The sequence below is a fragment of the Sparus aurata genome, chromosome 3 (assembly GCF_900880675.1).
Source record: "Sparus aurata chromosome 3, fSpaAur1.1, whole genome shotgun sequence".
Taxonomy (NCBI): Eukaryota; Metazoa; Chordata; class Actinopteri; order Spariformes; family Sparidae; genus Sparus; species Sparus aurata.
Window position 1 is genome coordinate 6,991,427 of NC_044189.1, and position 24,666 is coordinate 7,016,092.

General features: G+C 38.1%; 1 protein-coding gene and 2 pseudogenes across 4 annotated transcripts in view; all 3 read left to right on the plus strand.

The window, feature by feature from the left end:
- The first annotated feature begins 2,041 nt into the window (after nucleotides 1-2,041).
- On the plus strand, nucleotides 2,042-3,122 carry LOC115579328 (C-type lectin domain family 4 member E-like; annotated as a pseudogene).
- A 962-nt stretch (nucleotides 3,123-4,084) lies between these two features.
- On the plus strand, nucleotides 4,085-7,472 carry LOC115579586 (C-type lectin domain family 4 member E-like; annotated as a pseudogene).
- Nucleotides 7,473-9,034: 1,562 nt separating this feature from the next.
- Nucleotides 9,035-24,666, plus strand: part of LOC115579587 (C-type lectin domain family 4 member E-like) — a 17,737-nt gene continuing 2,105 nt past the window's right edge. The window contains exons 1-7 of one of the 4 annotated variants that reach the window (XM_030413168.1): nucleotides 9,035-9,074; nucleotides 10,459-10,557; nucleotides 11,034-11,111; nucleotides 11,234-11,284; nucleotides 11,477-11,628; nucleotides 11,762-11,886; nucleotides 11,973-12,422. In XM_030413168.1, coding sequence (XP_030269028.1) covers nucleotides 9,041-9,074; nucleotides 10,459-10,557; nucleotides 11,034-11,111; nucleotides 11,234-11,284; nucleotides 11,477-11,628; nucleotides 11,762-11,886; nucleotides 11,973-12,147 — 714 coding nt within the window. In that variant the 5' untranslated portion in view covers nucleotides 9,035-9,040 and the 3' untranslated portion in view covers nucleotides 12,148-12,422. Of the gene's footprint in view, nucleotides 9,075-10,458; nucleotides 10,558-11,033; nucleotides 11,112-11,233; nucleotides 11,285-11,476; nucleotides 11,629-11,761; nucleotides 11,887-11,972; nucleotides 12,423-21,313; nucleotides 21,392-24,666 lie in introns of those variants that run through there. The other 3 variants (XM_030413167.1, XM_030413166.1, XM_030413169.1) reach the window with 3 other exon arrangements.

Consider the following 24,666-nt stretch of genomic DNA (forward strand, 5'->3'; position numbering starts at 1 on the left):
CTGAAACCACGTATTCTGAAATCGAGATGTTGAACAGCGAGCCATCAGCAGAGCTGCCTGGTAAGCAAGAATATCATTAAATAAACTGGAGCATGAACTCTGACCTCCAGTGAGCCACAATGTTCACAATTTTCTGACTTTTTCCAGAATAAAAATGGGTGTTAATCAATATTCCACAAATATATATTACCAGCAGAATGTGAATAATAGTTCTGACATAATGATGTTAAAGTATTGCGTTGCTAAGGTACATACACTGACGTTAGCATGCTGACCAACACCAACGCTCTCAGGACTCCCAGTTTGGGCTACCAGCTGCTAACCGCTAACCCGACTGTCAGAACAGACAGCATGGCCACAGCTTAACAGCAACTGTATTGTAACTTTACAATCAGGCTTTTCTAAATGTCGTCGCCTGTGCTGTTGATATATCTTGTGCTTTTTACAGCTTCAAATAAAGAATAAATGAACCCGATTCCAACACGTTGTGATGTTGAGACAAGGTTTGCTGTATAATGAGTTGAAAACAAGAAGTTTATGTCAAGGGAAAAGAGGAACTAAACAAGAAAAAAGGCCAGAATAAACTATATCATTATGTTGCAAGTGAAAGCATCAAGCATCATGTTTCCATTTTTTCATCTGCATTCTAATCCAAATGTAACCATGCTACAAGGAACGATTAACTGGCTCTGTTATGTAAGAAAAAAAAACTTAATGACAATTTTGACATCATGACATTGATATATTATGTTGAAGAAACATATACTGTAGTTAGCTTGCTGGCAAAAAAGCACCTGCATGGCTAACTGAGCTAACTAGCAAACTGCAGCTACAGTCAGCAGCAGTTGCTGTGGTTATTTGTCTATTTTTTTTTTCATAATAATTCTTACATACTGCACATTTAAGAAACAGTCTTAATTTAATTCTGAAGCCTCTTTATGACCTAAAGGAGCAGATTCTAACTGTTGTTGGGTTAAAAAAGTAAAAAAATGTGGGTTGTTTTCATGGCAGAGTGCTGACGATGAGTCTCACAGCCTGAGGAATGAGACTGCTCTGTAGTCTGGTGGTACGGAACTAAAGCAAACTGTTTGAGTGTCATCTAAGTTATCAATTAATACCACGAAGTCAACCAGAAGTGTTTAAAAAGAAATAGCATGAAAAATATTCTCGTTCTTTTATACACTGTCAAAGTAAATGCAGTGAGATCAAGATCTTTACCGCAGGAGGAGGTGGTGGTCATACCGCTTTTGTCCTGAGGGGGCGCCAGAAACAACAGAAAAAGAAAGTTCCTTGTAGCAGCTTTAATTTTTGTTTGGAAAAAGTCCACAGTAAAGGAAGTTCGTATGTTTAGTAGAAACTCCTGCCCCACTTACAAACACTAGGTTTACTGGGGAAAGTAGCATCCAAACACACTATCTGCATCTTCTGCTGTTCAACAGGCTCCCAACAACAAGCAGCTGGAGGGTCAAAGGTCACAGCAGAGAGAGTGGCTGTAGTGGTTCTCCTGGCTGCTGCTGTCATCGCTTTCGGCTATACCCGTGAGTTTTACTGTTAATTTTAATTTTTATTTGTTTATTCATTTTTATTCAAACAAATTAATCTAGATTGGCTTCTATAATCTGATAGAACAAAACAGTAACAAATAACCATCTTACATTTTTTAAGTAAGCCCATGAATAAACACATTATACGCATGTTGAAGTATCTTTAACTGTAAATGTATGCAAAGATTGAAAAACATATAGGGTTTGTGTTTAAGTCTGCATTCATTGAATTTAATTTGATAAATTATGTTATTAATTCACATTGCGCCATAGAAACACTTTTACATTTAACTCATGTCATGAAAACAGATGAAATTTAGGTCTAATTAAAAACCTTGCTGTCAATGTTTTGGGTATAATTGCTTTAGTAATTTAGTAATTTGACTGAACATCGCTCTGATAATGTTAATCATCAAGTTCTGAATAAAACCAAATGTGAGTTTCACACACTGACTTGACTTCCTTTTTTAAAATGAGGTTATGAATACCATCAAACCATGAAACATCTTCAAAGGCTGACTGATGAGAATGCAGCCATGAGAAAGAATATCACAGGTAAGTCACATTTTGGGTTAAACTCCAATTATCTCTGCCAAGAGTTCTGTTCTCTGTTCAGGTTCTCAAATAAAAGACGGTCCTGGTGGAAGTGACATCGTTTTATCCTCTTTCATAACAAAGACACGCGGTGAAGTGATAACGGTGCAGAAACCCTGTCCACAACCTCCTGGTCAGTGACTGATGCTGCGTTTCTTACATGTTTGCATCCTCTGATGTTGATTAAAGAAACAGTGACAGATTAAACCTGTGAGCTATCGTCTCAGCTGCTCTCAGATTCAAACTCTTTCAGTTCTTCCTGACTGTAAATATGAACAGTGCTTTGTTGCACTTGACTCAAGTTGTTGCTTAAATCTCTTCAAAGCTGAGCCATGTCACAAATGTCAAGAAGGCTGGGAGCAGAATGGACCACAGTGCTACTATTTCTCCACTGATAAATTAACCTGGGAACAGGCCAGAGAGAAATGCAGACGAGATTGAGCAGATCTGGTTAAGATAGAGAGCGAGGACGAGCAGGTAGAACACACTGCTGCAGCTTCATTCAGCTCTCTAGCTTTTGTTCTATCATGTCGTGTTTTTGCATTAGTTGACATGATAAAAGTGACGTTACATAGATATATTGTAATTTTCATCAATTTTCCCTGTCCAGTCATTCCTGATGCAGACACTGAGAGACAAGATGGTAGAAGATGAGGACATGTTCTGGATCGGACTGACAGACTCAGTGACAGAGGGCACATGGTTGTGGACAGACGGGACACCACTGAACAAGAGGTTTGACCTGTAAACAGGTTTTAGATGTTTGCAAAATCAAGTCACATGTGTCATTGAACCAGTTCTTTCTGTTCTCTGTCTTGCAGTTTGACTTTTTGGGGCAAGGGACAGCCAGACAACTGGAAAGGGGAGAATGCAAATGGACAGGACTGTGTGAGGATGGGAGAAATTTCTAGATCAGGCCTGAAGTGGTGGTTTGACAAATCCTGCACAGCACCTCAGAAATGTATTTGTGAGAAATCTGCATAAACTGGACGTTAAAACCGAAGTTAGCATCACACTGGTGCCCTCGGCACAAAGTCTGTGGGATTTATGATACTTACATGTACATTCAGAAAATCATTCAAGTTGTTTCAGCAGCTGGTGTCACCTTGAAACTGCTCAGCAAGGAAGAAAAGTAGTCGACTTTATTTTTCCAACTGCCACTGTATGCTCACAATGCTGGTGACGGAAAAAGAAATAATCTTTCACTCCTGTTTGAATTGTGCCATGAAGTAAACATGTGATGTTTGTGAATTAAAAAGATTCATCTTCAAGTCGATGAAGTCTGCTGAAAGTTTGTAAAAGGAAGTATCATCTGTTTTAGTGTGAAACGACATCATGTTGCTCAACACACGTCACCAACACAACACAGAAAAAGATTTAACAAAGTGAAACTCTGCAGTTATGTGAGAGGGCAGTCTGTCAGTACTTGAGTAAATATGAAGACAAAGGAAAGCAGAAACATTTAGAGTCCAGCCTAATAAACAAGCAGCAGCAGCAGCTCAGCTCAGCGACACGTCTGCACTGAAAAGAGATTTCATGCTGCTGGAAGTTCTCTGGATTGTTACACTTCACTGAATTTCCCCATTTAACTGACTTCTGACCGCAGGATTTTTCTGTTCTTTGAAACAAATAATTTGTTGTGTCAGCGTGGGGAAATTTATATTATATTATATTATATTATATTATATTATATTATATTATACTATATTATATTATATTATATTATATTATATTATACTATATTATATCATATTATATTATATTATATTATATTATATTATACTATATTATATTATATTATGTTATATTATATTATATTGAGATAATAAGAATAATTCCAGTATTTCCTTATCTGACCAAATGGGAAGTAAAAGACAGGAAGGTTTTTTTTTTTCTTTGCTGTGACCACTTAAACTTCTCTTACAGCCCCACTGACAGTTAGTCAAAACGGTAGAATGGCTGAAGACGATGCGGTGTACGTTAATGCAGGTAAGTCTATCTATCTATCTATCTATCTATCTATCTATCTATCTATCTAGCTTGCGATTTACAATCAGAGCTTTCTAGGAAATGTTCTTTGTCAGAGTTTGAGTGAATCATGAAAGTTTATTTTACATTTTATCACTGACGTCTTCACTGACTAGTTGAGATGTTGAACAGCGAACCATCAGCAGAGCTGCCTGGTCAGTAAGAATATCATTAGATAAACTGGAATCTTAACTCTGACCTCCAGTGAGCCACAATGTTCACAATTTTCGGACTTTTGCAAGAACAATAACATGTATTAATCAATGTTCAATAGATATATATTACCAGCAGAATGTGGATAACAGTTCTGACATAATGATATTAAAGTATTGCGTTGCTAAGGTATATAGCGAAGTTAGTATGCTAACCAACACCAACGCTCCCAGGACTCCCAGTTTGGGCTACCAGCTGCATGGCTAACCGCTCACCCAACGGTCAGAACAGACAGTGTGGCCACATCTTCACAGAAATTATATTGTAGCTCTAAAATCAGGCTTTTAAAAATGTCGTTGTCTGTGCTGTTGATATATCTTCTGCTTTTTACAGCTGCAAATAAAGAATTAAGGAACCCCACTCCAACACTTTGTGATGTTGAGAGCAAGTTTACTGTAAAATAAGCTGAGGACCGGAAGTTTATGTCAAGAGAAAAGAGGAACTTAACATGAAAAACGGCCACAATAAACTGTAATATTATGATGCAAGTGAAAGCATCAAGCAACACGTTTCCATTTTTTCATCTGCATTCTAATCCAAATGTAACCATGCTACAAGGAACGATTAACTGGTTGTGTTAAAGTTGCACTATGTGAAACATTTGGTTAAAAACAAAAAAAGGAAATTCTTGAATGATCTAAAGAAGGGATGTGAAGAGATGACAGTTTTGTCATTGTGGCGTCTATGTATTATGTTAAAGAAACATATACTGAAGTTAGCATGCTTGTCTATAGCACCTGCATGGCTAACTGAGCTAACTAGCAAACGGAAGCTACAGTCAGCAGCAATTAGCGGTTTGTTTTGAGTATAATTTCTTAATTTAATTCTGAAGCCTCTTTGTGACCTACATTTGCAGATTCCAACTTATTTGGGTTGGAAAAGTAGAGAATTTTAATCTTATTTTCATGGCAGAGTGCTGACGATGAGTCACAGCCTGAAGAATGAGACTGCTCTGTAGTCTGGTGGTACGGAACTAAAACAAACTGTTTCACCGTCGTCCAAGTTCTTAATTTACCCACAAAGTCAACCAGAAGTGTTTTAAAACAAAAAATGTCATGCGAAATATGTTCCCTCTTTCTTTTATACACTGTCTAAGTAAATGCAGTGCGATCGAGATCTTTACCACAGGAGGAGGTGGTGGTCATACTGCTTCTGTCCTGAGGGGGCGCCAGAAACAACACAAAAAGAAAGTTCTTTTTAGCAGCTTTAATTTTTGTTTGGAAAAAGTCCACAGTAAAGGAAGTTCGGATGCTTAGAAGAAACTCCTGCCCCACTTACAAACACTAGGTTTACTGGGGAAAGTAACATCCAAACACACTATCTGCATCTTCTGCTGTTCAACAGGCTCCCAACAACAAGCAGCTGGAGGGTCAAAGGTCACAGCAGAGAGAGTGGCTGTAGTGGTTCTCCTGGCTGCTGCTGTCATCGCTTTTGGCTATACCCGTGAGTTTTACTGTTTATTTTTATTTTTATTCATCTATTTATTTTTATCAAAAACAAATGAATCTAGATTGGCTTCTATGATCTGATAGAACAAAACAGTAACAAATAACCATCTTAAATTGTTTTAAGTAAGCCCATGAATAAACACATTATATGCATGTTGAAGTATCTTGAACTGTAAATGTATGCAAAGATTGAAAAACATATAAGGTTTGTGTTTGAGTCTGCATTCACTGAATTTAATTTAATAAATTATGTTATTAATTCACATTGAGTCATATAAACACTTTACATTTAACTCATGTCATGAAAACAGATGAAATTTAGGTCTAATTAAAATACTTGCTGTCAATGTTTTGGACATAATTACTTTAGTGATTTAGTAATATCAGTGAACATCGCTCTGATAATGTTAATCATCAAGTTCTGAATAAAACCAAATGTGAGTTCCACACACTGACTTGACTTCCTTTTTTAAAATGAGGTTATGAATACCATCAAACCATGAAACATCTTCAAAGCTGACTGATGAGAATGCAGCCATGAGAAAGAATATCACAGGTAAGTCACATTTTGGGTTAAACTCCGATTATCTCTGCCAAGAGTTTTGTTCTCTGTTCAGGTTCTCAACTTAAAGACGATCCTGGTGGAAGTGACATCGTTTTATCCTCTTTCATAACAGAGACACGCTGTGAAGTGATGACGGTGCAGAAACCCTGTCCACAACTTCCTGGTCAGTGACTGATGTTACTTTTTTCTTCCTGATTGTCAATATGAACACTGTTTTGTTGCATTTGACTCAAGTCTTTGCTGTAATCTCTTCAAAGCGGATACATGTCACAAATGTCAAGAAGGCTGGGAGCAGAATGGACCACAGTGCTACTATTTCTCCACTGATAAATTAACCTGGGAACAGGCCAGAGAGAAATGCAGACGAGATGGAGCAGATCTGGTTAAGATAGAGAGCGAGGACGAGCAGGTAGAACACACTGCTGCAGCTTCATTCAGCTCTCTGGCTTTTGTTCTATCATGTTGTGTTTTTGCATTAGTTAACATGATGAAAGTGATGTTACATAGATATATTGTATTTTTAATCAATTTTCCCTGTCCAGTCATTCCTGATGCAGACACTGAGAGACAAGATGACAGAGCCTGAGGACAAGTTCTGGATCGGACTGACAGACTCAGTGACAGAGGGCACATGGTTGTGGACAGACGGGACACCACTGAACAAGAGGTTTGACCTGTAAACAGGTTTTATGTATTAACAAAATCAAAGCCACAAGTTTAATTGAACCAGTTCTTTTTGTTCTCTGTTTCTCAGTTTGACATTTTGGAGCAAGGGAGAGCCAGACAACTGGACAGGGGTCAACAATGAGAACGTGGATGGAGAGGACTGTGTGAGGATGGGAACAAAATCTGGATCAGGCCTGAAGTGGTGGTTTGATAAATCCTGCACAGCACCTCAGAAACGCATTTGTGAGAAATCAGCAGTAACTGGACGGCCAACGTGCATCTGAAATGTAGATTAAGTCTCGTTCAACCTGTTAAACAATCTCAGGATCATGTGGAGCTTTTTTATGTCTTTTAAATGTTTACGCTATAGAAGTGTCTAAACTTTCCAAACTACAATCTGATTTGAATTTGAATGTTTAAGTTTCTGTCAGTGTGAAGGTTATTAAAATGTTTGACTTTTGAGCTCAGTGGTTTTATCCCCTGATAACTGTTGTTTACATTTTCAAATGCTTCTTCAATAAGATAAGCTACAGGTACAGAGAGGTGCAGGGATGATGTATTTATGAAGGCTAACCTGGAAGTTAGCATCACACTGGTGCCCTTAACAGAAAATATTTGGGATTTATGATACTTACATGTACATTTAAAAATCATTCAAGATGTCACAGCAGCTGGTGTCAACTTGAAACTGCTCAGCAAGGAAGAAAATGTGTCTAACTGTCACTGTACGACCTTTTTCTACTTATACTCCTTTAAAATTGTGTTTTGCAACTCTTCTTCTGTGCCATCTTGGAAAGGTCCAGATGTCAAGAATAATTAAGCTAAAGCAGACTGAAAATGTTCTTTAAAGCCTATATAAATGTGTATCCTGTTAAAAAATGAGATATATATATATACATATTTATTTTCATAAAATCATACAACACGTCTCTGATTTTGCATATTATTAAAGTATTATCATAGTTTTTCATTTCCAATTTGTAATTTTGCCACATGGGACCTTATTTTATAAAACTTTGCATACTGGTGATGGAAAAAGAAATAATCTTTCACTCCTCTTTGAATTGTGCCATGAAGTAAACATATGATGTTTGGGAATTAAAAAGATTCATCTTCAAGTCGATGAAGTCTGCTGGAAATTTGTTAAGGAAGTATCATCTGTTTTAGTGTGAAATGACGTCATGATGCTCAACACATATCACCAACACCAACATGGCCGCCAACTCCAACACAGAAATAGATTTAACAAAGTGAAACTCTGCAGTTATGTGAGAGGGCAGTCTGTCAGTACTTGAGTAAATATAAAGACAAAGGAAAGCAGAAGCATTTAGAATCCAGCTTAATAAACAAGCTACAGCAGCTCAGCTCAGCGACACATCTGCACTGAAAAGAGATTTTACGCTGCTGGAAGTTCTCTGGATTGTTACTCTTCACTGAGTGTGACCATTTCAGTGTCTTCTAACCGCTGATTTCTTCTGTTCTTTGAAAACAAATCATTTGTTGTGTCAGCTTGGGGAGATTTGTATTATATTATATTATATATCATATTGAGATATTTAGAATGATTCTAGTATTTTCTATTCTGAACAAATGGGAAGTAAAATGTTATTGCAAAAGTTTTTGTGTTATCATTGGCATATCAGACAGGAAGGTTGCTTTTTGCCTTTTTTGTTTTTTCCTGTGACAACTTAAACTTATCTTGCAACCTCACTGACAGTAAGTCAACACGGTAGAATGGCTGAAGCTGATGTGGTGTACGTTAATGCTAGGTTCGTACAATCAAATGGAAATGCCACAGGTGAGTATATCTATCCATCTATCTATCTATCTATCTATCTATCTATCTATCTATCTATCTAGCCTTTACAGTCAGAGCTTTCTAGGAAACGTTCTTTGTCAGAGTTTGAGTGAATCATGAAAGTTTATTTTACACTTTATCATTGACTTCCTCACTGACTGAAACCACGTACTCTGAAGTCGAGATGTTGAACAGCGAGCCATCAGCAGAGCTGCCTGGTAAGTAAAAACAATAATTAAATAAACTGGAACATGAACTCTGACCTCCAGTGAGCCCCAATGTCCACAATTTTCTGACTTTTCCAGAATAAAAACAGGTGTTAATCAATATTCCATAGATTTATATTACCAGCAGAATGTTAATAATAGTTCTGACATAATGACATTAAAGTACTGCGTTGCTAAGGTACATACACTGACGTTAGCATGCTAACCAACACCAACGCTCCCAGGGCTCCCAGTTTGGACTGCCAGCTGCACGGCTAACTGCTAACCCAACTGTCGGAACAGACAGTGTGGCCACACCTTTACAGCAATTATATTGTAATTTTAAAATCAGGCTTTTCAAAATGTCATCGCCTGTGCTGTTGATATATCTTGTGCTTTTTACAGCTTCAAATAAAGAATAAATGAACCCGATTCCAACACGTTGTGATGTTGAGACAAGGTTTGCTGTATAATGAGTTGAAAACAAGAAGTTTATGTCAAGGGAAAAGAGGAACTAAACAAGAAAAAAGGCCAGAATAAACTGTATCATTATGTTGCAAGTGAAAGCATCAAGCATCATGTTTCCATTTTTTCATCTGCATTCTAATCCAAATGTAACCATGCTACAAGGAACGATTAACTGGCTCTGTTATGTAAGAAAAAAAAACTTAATGACAATTTTGACATCATGACATTGATATATTATGTTGAAGAAACATATACTGTAGTTAGCTTGCTGGCAAAAAAGCACCTGCATGGCTAACTGAGCTAACTAGCAAACTGCAGCTACAGTCAGCAGCAGTTGCTGTGGTTATTTGTCTATTTTTTTTTTCATAATAATTCTTACATACTGCACATTTAAGAAACAGTCTTAATTTAATTCTGAAGCCTCTTTATGACCTAAAGGAGCAGATTCTAACTGTTGTTGGGTTAAAAAAGTAAAAAAATGTGGGTTGTTTTCATGGCAGAGTGCTGACGATGAGTCTCACAGCCTGAGGAATGAGACTGCTCGGTAGTCTGGTGGTACGGAACTAAAGCAAACTGTTTGAGTGTCATCTAAGTTATCAATTAATACCACGAAGTCAACCAGAAGTGTTTAAAAAGAAATAGCATGAAAAATATTCTCGTTCTTTTATACACTGTCAAAGTAAATGCAGTGAGATCAAGATCTTTACCACAGGAGGAGGTGGTGGTCATACCGCTTTTGTCCTGAGGGGGCGCCAGAAACAACAGAAAAAGAAAGTTCCTTGTAGCAGCTTTAATTTTTGTTTGGAAAAAGTCCACAGTAAAGGAAGTTCGTATGTTTAGTAGAAACTCCTGCCCCACTTACAAACACTAGGTTTACTGGGGAAAGTAACATCCAAACACACTATCTGCATCTTCTGCTGTTCAACAGGCTCCCAACAACAAGCAGCTGGAGGGTCAAAGGTCACAGCAGAGAGAGTGGCTGTAGTGGTTCTCCTGGCTGCTGCTGTCATCGCTTTTGGCTATACCCGTGAGTTTTACTGTTTCTTTTTCTTTTTATTTGTTTATTCATTTTTATTCAAACAAATTAATCTAGATTGGCTTCTATAATCTGATAGAACAAAACAGTAACAAATAACCATCTTACATTTTTTTAAGTAAGCCCATGAATAAACACATCATATGCATGTTGAAGTATCTTTAACTGTAAATGTATGCAAAGATTGAAAAACATATAGGGTTTGTGTTTAAGTCTGCATTCATTGAATTTAATTTGATAAATTATGTTATTAATTCACATTGCGCCATAGAAACACTTTACATGACTCATGAAAACAGATGAAATTTAGGTCTAATTAAAATACTTGCTGTCAATGTTTTGGGTATAATTGCTTTAGTAATTTAGTAATATCAGTGAACATCGCTCTGATAATGTTCATCGTCAAGTTCTGAATAAAACCAAATGTGAGTTTCACACACTGACTTGACTTTCTTTTTTAAAACAAGGTCATAAATACCATCAAACTACAGAACATCTCCAGAAGCTGATTGATGAGAATGCAGCCATGAGAAAGAATATCACGAGTAAGTCACATTTTGGGTTAAACTTCAAATTATCTCTGCCAAGAGTTTTGTTCTCTGTTCAGGTTCTCAAATAAAAGACGATCCTGGTGGAAGTGACATCGTTTTATCCTCTTTCATAACAGAGACACGCTGTGAAGTGATGACGGTGCAGAAACCCTGTCCACAACCTCCTGGTCAGTGACTGATGTTGCTTTTCTTACATGTTTGCATCCTCTGATGTTGATTAAAGAAACAGTGACAGATTAAACCTGTGAGCTATCGTCTCAGCTGCTCTCAGATTCAAACTCTTTAAGTTCTTCCTGACTGTAAATATGAACAGTGTTTTGTTGTACTTGACTCAAGTTGTTGCTGTAATCTCTTCAAAGCTGAGCCATGTGGGAAATGTCAAGAAGGCTGGGAGCAGAATGGACCACAGTGCTACTATTTCTCCACTGATCAATTAACCTGGGAACAGGCCAGAGAGAGATGCAGACGAGATGGAGGAGCTCTGGTTAAGATAGAGAGCGAGGACGAGCAGGTAGAACACACTGCTGCAGCTTCATTCAGCTCTCTGGCTTTTGTTCTATCATGTCGTGTTTTTGCATTAGTTAACATGATAAAAGTGATGTTACATAGATATATTGTAATTTTCATCAACTTTCCCTGTCCAGTCATTCCTGATGCACACACTGAGAGACAAGATGGTAGAGAAAGAGGACAGGTTCTGGATCGGACTGACAGACTCAGTGACAGAGGGCACATGGTTGTGGACAGACGGGACACCACTGAACAAGAGGTTTGACCTGTAAACAGGTTTTTGATGTTTGCAAAATCAAGTCACATGTGTCATTGAACCAGTTCTTTCTGTTCTCTGTCTTGCAGTTTGACTTTTTGGGGCAAGGGACAGCCAGACAACTTGAAAGGGGAGAATGCAGATGGACAGGACTGTGTGAGGATGGGAGAAATTTCTAGATCAGGCCTGAAGTGGTGGTTTGATAAATCCTGCACAGCACCTCAGAAACGTATTTGTGAGAAATCTGCAGAAACTGGACGTTAAAACCGAAGTTAGCATCGCACTGGTGCCCTCGGCAGAAAGTCTGTGGGATTTATGATATTTACATGTACATTCAACAGTCATTCAAGTTGTTTCAGCAGCTGGTGTCACCTTGAAACTGCTCAGCAAGGAAGAAAAGTAGTCGACTTTATTTTTCCAACTGCCACTGTATGCTCACAATGCTGGTGATGGAAAAAGAAATAATCGTTCACTCCTGTTTGAATTGTGCCATGAAGCAAACATACGATGTTTGTGATTAAAAAGATTCATCTTCAAGTCGATGAAGTCTGCTGAAAGTTTGTAAAAGGAAGTATCATCTGTTTTAGTGTGAAATGACATGTTGCTCAACACACGTCACCAACACCAACACAGAAAAAGATTTAACAAAGTGAAACTCTGTAGTTATGTGAGAGGGCAGTCTGAGAGTACTTGAGTAAATATAAAGACGAAGGGAAGCAGAAACATTTAGAGTCCAGCTTAATAAACAAGCAGCAGCAGCTCAGCTCAGCGACACGTCTGCAATAAAAAGAGATTTCATGCTGCTGGAAGTTCTCTGGATTGTTACACTTCATTGAATTTTCCCAATTAATTGTCTTCTAACCGCTAAATTCTTCTTCTGTTCTTTGAAAACAAATCATTTGTTGTGTCAGCGTGGGGAGATTTGTATTATATTATATATTATATTGAGATATTAAGAATAATTCCAGTATTTTCTATTCTGAACAAATGGGAAGTAAAATGTTATTGCAAAAGATTTTGTCTTATCATTGGCATCTCAGACAGGAAGGTTGGTTTTTGCTTTTTTTGTTTTTTCCTGTGACAACTTAAACTTATCTTGCAACCTCACTGACAGTTAGTCAAAACGGTAAAATGGCTAAAGCTGATGCGGTGTACGTTTAGTATTTTGACGCAATGTGAATTAAGAACATAATCTATTAAATTAAATTCAGTGAATGCAGACTTAAACACAACCCCTATATGTTTTTTCAATCTTTGCATACATTTACAGTCATTTTATAAAACTTTGCATGCTGGTGATGGAGAAAGAAATAATCTTTCGCTCCTGTTTGAATTGTGTCATGAAGTAAACATACGATATTTGTGAATTAAAAAGAATTATGTTCATGTCGATGAAGTCTGCTGGAAGTTTGTTAAGGAAGTATCATCTATTTTAGTGTGAAATGATGCTCAACACATGTCACCAACACCAACATGGCCGCCAACTTCCACACAGAAAAAGATTTAACAAAGGTGAAACTGCAGTTATGTGAGAGGGCAGTCTGTCAGTACTTCAGTAAATATAAAGACAAGGGAAAGCAGAAACATTTAGAGTCCAGCTTAATAACAATTGCACCCACTAAAGTGAAGGTGGTCTCTGGTAAGAAAAAATCTCCTTAGAGAAACGTCACGCTAGTCAAGATGAAAAAAGGGAATGTCGAAAAGCTGAGCGCAGGTGGTGAAAAACAAGTCTAAAGGTTCATTTTGACATTGATAAAGAGAGACTTCACATTTTTAATTTAGAATTTAAAAAGTCAAGGCAGTCCTTCTTCTCAGACATTATCACCAAGAACAAAAATAATGCTCGTGCCTTGTTTGCTACTGTCGACAGGCTAACAAACCCTCCTGTGCCAGTAGCCTCTGAACATCTGTCTACCAGGGCCTGTAATGAATTTGCATCTTTCTTCACTGCCAAAATTCAGAACATTAGAAAAGCGGTCAGTGCCACTCTACCAGGTACTGGAGGTGTGTTGTCGTTTTGTCCACCTAAACCCAACTCTAATACCATAACACAATTTGATCCAATCAATGACAAAAACCTGCAAGACATTGTACAGCATTTGAAATCTTCCTCCTGCAGCCTGGATATTTTACCAGCAGGGTTCTTCAAAAAAATTTCAGACTGCATGATTCCAGATCTGCTACAGATTGTTAACACGTCTCTTCTCTCAGGTGTCTTCCCCAATCCAAAAAGACTGCAGTCATTAAACCACTCCTGAAGAAGATAACTCTAGACACATCAGTAATGAATAACTATAGGCCCATTTCAAACCTCCCAATTTTAAGTAAAATGATTGAAAAAGCTGTTTTTCAACAGCTGAACAGTTACTTAATAATAAATGGCTGTTTTGATGTTTTCCAATCAGGATTTCGTCCACATCACAGCACTGAGACGGCTCTTGTTAAGGTCCTCAACGACATTCATTCAAACACAGACAGCGGAAAAATCTCAGTCTTAGTATTGCTGGATCTCAGTGCTGCGTTTGACACAGTCGACCATAATATACTACTGGACCGACTGGAAAACTGGGTTACACTCTGTGGTACAACACTAAAGTGGTTTAAATCTTATCTAAATGAGAGAGATTACTTTGTGTCTATTGGTGATTACACATCTGAACGGATGAAAATGACAAGCGGAATACCCCAGGGCTCCATTCTGGGGCCTCTACTATTCAACATTTACATGCTCCCTCTAGCTCAGATAATGGAAAACAATGAAATTTGCTACCATAGTTATGCAGATGACACACAAATTTATATAACCATATCACCAGGGGACTATAATCCCATACATACCCTGAGTAGATGCATTGAACAAATCAATGATTGGATGTGTCAGAGTTTTCTTCAGTTAAACAAAGATAAGACTGAAATAATTGTTTTTGGATCCAAGGAAGAACGACTAAATGTCTCTGCTCAGCTTCAGTCTGTAATGTTGGAAACTAAAGACCAAGCCAGAAACCTCAGTGTAATTAAGGACTCAGACATGAATTTCAGCAGCCATATTAAGACAGTTACAAAGTCAGCCTACTATCACCTTAAGAATATATCCAGGATAAGAGGGCTTATGTCTCAGCAGGATTTGGAGAAACTTGTTCACGCATTTATCTTCAGCAGACTCGACTACTGTAATGGTGTCCTTACAGGACTCCCTAAAAACTCCATCAGACAGTTGCAGCTGATTCAGAACGCTGCTGCTCGAGTCCTAACAAGAACCAAAAAAGTAGATCACATCACTCCAGTTCTTAGATGTTTACACTGGCTTCCTGTCTATCAAAGAATAGATTTCAAAATCTTGTTGTTGGTTTCTAAAGCATTGAACTGCAATATGCATTATGACTCTGACTCTATCGTCTCGTTTCTTTTAAAGCTTTTCTATTTTAGCCCACTTATTTTGATGTTTGTTTCTTAATGTTTTTACTGGTCTTAAAATGCTATTTTTGATGTTTTTTAATGCAATTTTTAATGTCTTTTAAATTAGTTTTTTATGCCTTCTAATGTAATTTGTGTGTGCCTGTAAAGCACTTTGAGTTGCCTTGTGTCTGAATTGTGCTATACAAATAAACTTGCCTTGCCTTGCCTTGCCTTAATAAACAAGCCACAGCAGCTCAGCTCAGCGACACATCTGCACTGAAAAGAGATTTTATGCTGATGAAAGTTCTCTGGATTGTTACACTTCACTGAATGTGACCATTAAACTGTCTTCTAACCACTGAAATCTTCCTCTGTTCTTTGAAAACAAATCATTTGTTGTGTCAGCGTGGGGAGATTTGTATTATATTATATTATATATTATATTGAGATATTTAGAATGATTCTAGTATTTTCTATTCTGAACAAATGGGAAGTAAAATGTTATTGCAAAAGATTGTGTGTTTTCATTGGCATTTCAGACAGGAAGGTTGGTTTTTGGGGTTTTTTGTTTTTGCTGTGACAACTGAAACTTCTCTTCCAACCTCACTGACAGTTAGTCAAAGCGGTAAAATGGCTGAAGCTGATGCTGTGTACGTTAATGCTAGCTTCATAAAATCAAATAGAAATGCCACAGGTGAGTCTATCTACCCAGCTAGCTAGCAAGCTAGCTTTTTTGTGTCATTTACAATCAGAGCTTTCCAGGGAATGTTCTTTGTCAGAGTTTGAGTGAATCATGAAAGTTTATTTTACACTTTATCATTGACTTCCTCAGTGACTGAAACCACGTACTCTGAAGTCGAGACATTGAACAGCGAGCCATCAGCAGAGCTGCCTGGTAAGTAAGAACTATAATTAAATAAACTGGAACATGAACTCTGACCTCCAGTGAGCCACATTGTTAACAATTTTTCTTATTTTCTCTTGAATAAAAACGTGTATTAATCAATTTTCAATAGATACATATTACCAGCAGAATGTGAAAAACTGTTTCAAATGTCATTTAAACAAAAAAACCTGTGATTTTTTTAAAATCCTCACACTGCAGGCTTCAGGGTATATTCACTGATATAGATATTGAAATGCAATGACATGAAAACTGGCTTTTTGCGTGTTTTTCAACTTACTAAATTTCATATTTACAAATCTAATACAAACATTAGGGGTGTGAACAAATTGACAAATGCTGTTTGAACCGAGGTTAACTGATTCAAAACAGACAGCGTGGCCACACCTTTACAGCAATTATATTGTAGCTCTAAAATCAGGCTTTTTAAAATATCGTCGCCTGTGCTGTTGATATATCTTGTGCTTTTTGCAGCTGCAAATAAAGAATAAAGGAACCCCATTACAACACCTTGTGATGTTGAGAGAAGGTTTGCTGTATAATAAGTTGAAAACGAGAAGTTTATGTCAAGGCAAAAAGAGGAACTAAACGTGAAAAACGGCCTGAATAATTCGTAGTGTTATGATGCAAGTAAAAGCATCAAGCATCATGTTTCCATCTTTTCATCTACATTCTAATCCAAATGTAACCATGCTACAAGGAATGATAAAGTGGCTGTGTTAAAGGTGCATCATGTGAGACATTTGGTTGAAAACATAAAAAATAAAAAACCCTATTAAATCATCCACAGAATGTGAAGAGATGACAATTATGACATTATGGCATTGATATTTTATGTTGAAGAAACATATACTGCAGTTAGCATGCTGGTCCAAAGCACCTGCATGACTAACTGAGCTAACTAGCAAACGGAAGCTACAGTCAGCAGCAATTAGCATTTTATTTTGAGTATCATTTCTTAATTTAATTCTGAAGCCTCTTTACAATGTACATTTGCAGATTCAAACTTGTTTGGGTTGGAAATGTAAAAAAAAATGTGGGTTGTTTTCATGGCAGAGTGCTGACGATGAGTCACAGCCTGAGGAATGAGACTGCTCTGTAGTCTTCTTAATTAATCCCACAAAGCCAGCCGACAGTGTTTAAGAAGATAAAATAGCATTATAAATATGTTGCATCTTTTTTTAAATTCACTTTCAAAGTAAATGCAGTGAGATCAAGATCTTTACCACAGGAGGAGGTGGTGATCATTACGCTTTTGTCCTGAGGGGGCGCCAGAAACAACACAAAAAGAAAGTTCCTTGCAGCAGCTTTAATTTTTGTTTGCAAAAAGTCCACAGTAAAGGAAGTTTTTATGTTTAGTAGAAACTCCTGTCCAACTTACACACACTAGGTTTACTGGGGAAAGTAACATCCAAACACACTATCTGCATCTTCTGCTGTTCAACAGGCTCCCAACAACAAGCAGCTGGAGGGTCAAAGGTCATAGCAGTGAGTGTGGCTGTAGTGGTTCTCCTGGCTGCTGCTGTCATCGCTCTCGGCTATACTGGTGAGTTTTACTGTTTTAAAAAAAGGGGGAAAAAAGCATTTTAATCTAGGTTGACTTCTACAATCTGATAATTGTTTTGAAGAAAAGAACTTCACTTGCAGGTTAGATACAGAACTGTCTTAAAACTGAGAGTGCAACATACAATACACTTAAAACATGCTTAAAACAATGACTTTAAGTGATTTCATTAAATGTAAATATCCAATCTAATTCTTTGACATAACTTCAATATAAAGGGTCAGGGGTTAGAGTTAACTCAATGTGTACAACTTAAATACCTTAATATGCAATTTATTACAGGAAACAGAATAACCAGTGTAAATGCTTTAAAAAAGCCAGGGAATAAACACATTATATGTCGTTGAAGTATCTTTAATTGTAAACAGTAAATGTATGCAAAGATTAAAAAACATATAGGGTTTGTGTTTAAATCTGCATTCATTGAATTCAATTTAATAGGTTATCTTATTTATTCAAATTGAGGGGGGTTAGGGTTAGGGTTAGGTTAGAAAAGATAAATAGTTTTAAGGAGGGGGAGTACAAAGACTCTCACACTTGCACGGGCACATGGGGTTTTCCTTTTTTCCTCTTTTTTTCAAACTCAGACAACAAAATCAGTGAGGAAAACATTTTTATACACATTTATTCGGGTTGTACGGTGCCAGAATACCATCGTTGGTAGTCTGGCACCCCTCCCTTCACCACCAGTTCACAAATAGTCTGTAGTGTTCTACGTATGTGGCCCAGAATACCATTGCTGGTAGACTGGGCTCTTCTGCTTCCACCATCCACGACATCATGTCTCCGGTCTGCCTGCTCAAGTTTACAGGATCTCATTGAGGCCCATCGGTACCCCAGTTTTTAATTTTTCGATCCAGAGCCTCTCGGCTCGTATTCTCTGTGCCGCAGACCACTACGGCTGGCTCTCCAGACCCGCAATTCTAAGATTATCCACCCCATGTGTTCGGAAATGGTCGTAAAGCACTGACACTTTAGTTGTTGTGTTAATATGGTAGAGGTGTTGTTTCAGTCAGTCCAATAACTTTATTTGTGTTTGTCCGACATACATTTTCTCACATATTATACACTCAATCAAATAAATCACATTTGTAGACTCCAGCTGCACTCTGTGCCAAACCGGGGCCCCTGATGATGTGTGTTTATTTGAAGCAAATGTAATTGCCCTAAAATGTTTGTTGCTATGCTGTGGTGTGTTCGATTGGAGGGAGGCGTGGACTAATAGGTCCTTTAAGTTTTTATTTCTTTTAAAAGCGGAAATGATTTTAAAGGAGAACTTCGGTCGATTTAAACATGCAGCTTCATTGCTCAAGCTACCCTTGACTTGCCAGTACCGAAGACGCGAACAAATTTGGTCCAGCCATTACAGAGCTCCGTGAACGGAGATGTAGCATTGAACGCTAACAGCATGGGGTCAGAACTTCACGCTGTGTTTTAAGCATCTTAACATGCTCCACATCTCACACCAAAAGTTATGCAACATCAGCAGACACCTTAGCACACAGCACTGTAGCGTGTATGACTCACAATGAATAAAAGAGTAGTTAAAATAGTGTGTTTGTGCAAGCAGCTACTTACCTGTTTGTTGACATCCGTGTGTTCCAGTTGCTAGACCAAACTAGCATAACCATCGAGTGTGCACTTAACAGGCTTAACAGGCTATCGTAAGGCTCATGGCTCATGACAGGCTGTAACATGGACATGTACATTATGAACATAAACACGAAAATGCTGGATTACGTTTCCGTCTCCGCCAGTGAGGGAGTAAGTGCACGCTCGACGGATTGACTAGTTTGGTCTAGCTACCGGAACACACGGATGTCAACAAACAGGCAAGTAGCTCCTTGCACAAACACACTGTTTTAACTACTTTTTTATTCAGTTTGAGTCATACACGCTACAGTGCTGTGTGCTAAGGTGTCTGCTGATGTTGCATAACTTCTGGTGTGAGATGTGGAGCATGTTAAGACGGTTAAAACACAGTGTGAAGTTCTGACCCCATGCTGTTAGCGTTCAATGCTACATCTCCGTTCACGGAGCTCTGTAATGGCTGGAACAAATTTGTTCGCGTCTTCGGTACTGGCAAGTCAAGGGTAGCCTGAGCAATGAAGCTGCATGTTTAAATCGACCGAAGTTCTCCTTTAAAATCCAAAAGTGATTCTGTGACACCTTGTAGCTGGGAAAAGGTTCTTTTGACACAAGAGTTTAGATGGATTGAGGATGAGGAGAAATGGGTTACCAGAGGAACTAAGTTTTTAGTCTGTTCTACTCTGGCAACCCATTCTCCCCCCTCAAAGCCTCTTTCCACATCTGTCTTAATTGATCTCAAGAAAGTACGGCTGTAGCCTCTTTTTCTGAGTGCACCAAAGAGTGTTTTTGTGGCTTTTTCTACATCCTCATGCCTGGAACAAATCCTACGAAACCTTATCAGTTGAGATTTTACAATCCCCTTAAAAGTGTGTTTCGGATGGAAACTGGTTTTGTATAATAAGGCGTGTGTGTCTGTAGATTTAAAAAACACTCTCGTCCCCAGTGTCCACTTTGTTACGTCTTCCTTAATGATAAAAACTTCCGTATCCAAGAACTCCACATGAGAATCTTGTAGATTATATTTGACTTTTATGGAGTCATGGTGGTTGTTCAACGTGTCAATATACTGTTTAAAATCCGACTCAGAATGTGTCCAGACCCCAAATATATCGTCCAGGTATCTCACGTATAGTAACGGAGTTTTAAAACACTTGGCGAGGAGAGTACGCTCCCAGTCAGCCATATAAATATTGGCATAGGCTGGGGCGAACTTCTTTCCCATTGCTGTACCGTGAACTTGTAGATAAAATTTAGAGTCAAAAGTAAAATCATTCCGCGTAAGACCTAGTTCAAGGAGCTGGAGAAGGGCCTCATCCGGTCTCCGCGTATCTGGATATCTCTCAAACGTGTGTCTGACTGCTTTAAGGCCGAGTTTCGTATTTATATTTGTATAAAGAGCATCTATGTCCACCGTAAAGAGCTTTGCTCCGGCTGGGACCATGATGGTGTGGATTTTGTTAACAAATTCATACGTATCTTTGATGTAGCTTTCATGTCTCTGGGACAAGGGGTTTAAGGGTTAGGGTTAGGGTTACCAGGGGGGTCCCGGTAACTGTCCAGGCAGTTACGGTGACTGATGTTGCTTTTCTTCGGGGGGGGGGCACTGGCCCCTGTTGCCCCCCCCCCAGGTAGAAGTGACATCGTTTCAGCTGCTCTCAGATTCAAACACTTTAAGTTCTTCTTGACTGTAAATATGAACAGTGTTTTGTTGCACTTTACTCAAGTCTGCTATTAATTCAATAAATTATGTTATTAATTCACACTGCATCATAGAAACACTTTGCATTTAACTCATGTCATGAAAACAGATGAAATTTAGGTCTAATTAAAATACTTGCTGTCAACGTTTTGGGTAGAATTACTTTAGTACTTTAGTAATTTGAGTGAACATCGCTCTGATAATGTTCATCATCAAGTTCTGAATAAAACCAAATGTGAGTTTCACACACTGACTTAACTTTCTTTTTTAAAATGAGGTTATGAATACCATCAAACAAAGGAACATCTCCAAAAGCTGATTGATGAGAATGCAGCCTTGAGAAAGAATATCACAGGTAAGTCACATTTTGGCTTAAACTCTGAATTATCTGCCAAGTGTTTTGTTCTCTGTTCAGGTTCTCAAATAAAAGACGATCCTGGTGGAAGTGACATCGTTTTATCCTCTTTCATAACAGACACGCTGTGAAGTGATAACAGTGCAGAAACCCTGTCCACAACCTCCTGGTCAGTGACTGATGTTGCTTTTCTTACATGTTTGCATCCTCTGATGTTGATTAAAGAAACAGTGACAGATTAAACCTGTGAGCTATTGTCTCAGCTGCTCTCAGATTCAAACTCTTTAAGTTCTTCCTGACTGTAAATATGAACAGTGTTTTGTTGCACTTGACTCAAGTCTTTGCTGTAATCTCTTCAAAGCTGAGCCATGTGGGAAATGTCAAGAAGGCTGGGAGCAGAATGGACCACAGTGCTACTATTTCTCCACTGATAAATTAACCTGGGAACAGGCCAGAGACGAATGCCAACAAAATGGAGCACATCTGGTTAAGATAGAGAGCGTTAGCATTAGTTAACATGATAAAAGTGATGTTTCATAGATTTATTGTATTTTTCATCAATTTTCCCTGTCCAGTCATTCCTGATACAGACACTGAGAGACAAGATGACAGAGAAAGAGGACAAGTTCTGGATCGGACTGACAGACTCAGTGACAGAGGGCACATGGTTGTGGGCAGACAGGACACCACTGAACAAGAGGCAGGGGCGGTTCTAGGGGGGGGGGCCAACAGGGGCCAGTGCCCCCGTAACTCTGAGTCTGGACCCCCGTGTGGCCCCCCTGACAGGGAGTCTGCATTAATAATACAATGACAGGTTTCTTGCAATAATTTTGTTCTGAAGGGAAAGGCAGAAATAAAGTGTCTCAGCGGTTTACTACCCAATCAAAATTGCTGAAATTGTAAACACTGCTTTGCCTGAATGAGGGATTTATCCTTTTTTCTGGGTTGTATGTGCCCCCTAACAAAAAAGCCGGCCCCAACCTGGCCCCCCTATTAAAACTGGTCGAGAACCGCCACTGACAAGAGGTTTGACCCTTAAACAGTTTTTTTGTGTTTGCAAAATCAAAGTCATTTCAAGTTTCATTGAACCAGTTCTTTCTGTTTTTTGTCTTTCAGTCATTTTGTAGCGAGGGAGAGCCAGATAACTGGACAGGGGTCAACAATGAGAACGTGGATGGAGAGAACTGTGTGAGGATGGGAGAAAAATCTGGATCAGGCCTGAAGTGGTGGTTTGATAAATCCTGCACGCAACCTCACAAATGTATTTGTGAGAAATCAGCAGAAATTGATGCCTGAAGTGCATCTGAAATATAGATTAAGTCTTGTTCAACCTGTTAAACAATCTCAGGATCATGTGGAGCTTTTTATGTTTATAAATGTTTATGCTATAGAAGTGTCACAACTTTCCAAGTCTACAATCTTATTTGAATTTGAATGTTTAAGTTTCTGTCAGTGTGAAGGTTATTACAATGTTTGAGTAATGAACTCAGTGCATGTATTCCCTGATAACCGTTGTTTACATTTTCAAATGCTTCTTCAATAAGATAAGCTACAGGTACAGAGAGGTACAGGGATGATGTTTTTATGAAGGCTAACCTGGAAGTTAGCATCACACTGGTACCCTCGGCAGAAAGTCTTTGGGATTTATGATATTTACATGTACATTTAAAAATCATTCAAGTTGTGGCAGCAGCTGGTGTCAACTTGAAACTGCTCAGCAAGGAAGACTTTTTTTCTAACTGTCACTGTAAAACCCTTTTCTACTTATACTCCTTTAAAATTGTGTTTTGCAACTCTTCTTCTGTGCCATCTTGGAAAGGTCCACAAATCAAGAATAATTAAGCTAAAGCAGGCTGAAGATTTTATTTTAAAGGCTTAATAAATGTGTATACTGTTACAAAATAAGAGATATATACATACATTTATAAAATCATACTACACGTCCCTGATTTTGCATATTATAACAATGTTATCATAGTTTTTCATTTCCAATGTGTTATTTTGGCACATGGGACCTTATTTTATAAAACTTTGCATGCTGGTGATGGAGAAAGAAATAATCTTTTGCTCATGTTTGAATTGTGCCATGAAGCAAACATATGATGTTTGTGAATTAAAAAGATTATCGTTCAAGTTGATGAAGTCTGCTGGAAGTTCGTCAAGGAAGTATCATCTGTTTTAGTGTGAAATGATGTCATGTTGTTCAACACACATCACCAACACCAACATGGCCACCAACTCCACACAGAAATAGATTTAACAAAGTGAAACTCTGCAGCTATGTGAGAGGGCAGTCTGACAGTACTTGAGTAAATATAAAGACAAAGGAAAGCAGAAACATTTAGAGTCCAGCTTAATAAACAAGCAGCAGCAGCTCAGCTCAGCGACACGTCTGCACTGAAAAGAGATTTCATGCTGCTGGAAGTTCTCTGGATTGTTACACTTCATTGAATTTTCCCAATCAATTGTCTTCTAATCGCTGAGTTCTTCTTCTGTTCTTTGAAAACAAATCATTTGTTGTGTCAGCATGGGGAGATTTGTATTATATTATATGTTATATTGGGATATTAAGAATAATTCCAGTATTTTCTATTCTGAACAATGGAAAGTAAAATGTTATTGCAAATGCCTGTGTGTTATCATTGGCATCTCACACAGGAAGGTCTATTTTTGGGATTGTTTTTTTTTTTGCTGTGACAACTTAAACTTATCTTGCAACCTCACTGACAGTTAGTCAAAACTGTAAAATGGCTGAAGATGATGAGGTGTACGTTAATGCTAGCTTCATAAAATCACAGGGAAATGCCACAGGTGAGTCTATCTATCCATCTATCTATCTAGCTATGTTTTTGCTATTACAATCAGAGCTTTCTGGGAAATGTTTTTGTCAAAGTTTGATTGAATCCTGAAAGTTCATTTTACACTTTATCACTTTCACATTTCCTCACCGACTGAAACCACGTACATTAAAGTCGAGACATGGAACAGCGAGCCATCAGCAGAGCTGCCTGGTAAGTAAAAACAATAATTATAATAAACTGGAACATGAACTCTGACCTCCGGTGAGCCACAATTTTTAAGATTTTCTCCAGAATAAAAACATGTATTATTCAATATTCATGTTACCAGCAGAATGTGAAAAACAGTTCTGACAAAATGACGTGCATGTATTGAGTTGCTAAGGTATATACTGAAGTTAGCATGCTGACCAATACCAACGCTCCCATGACTCCCAGTTTGGACTGCTAGCTGCACGGCTAACCGAGCAAACAGCA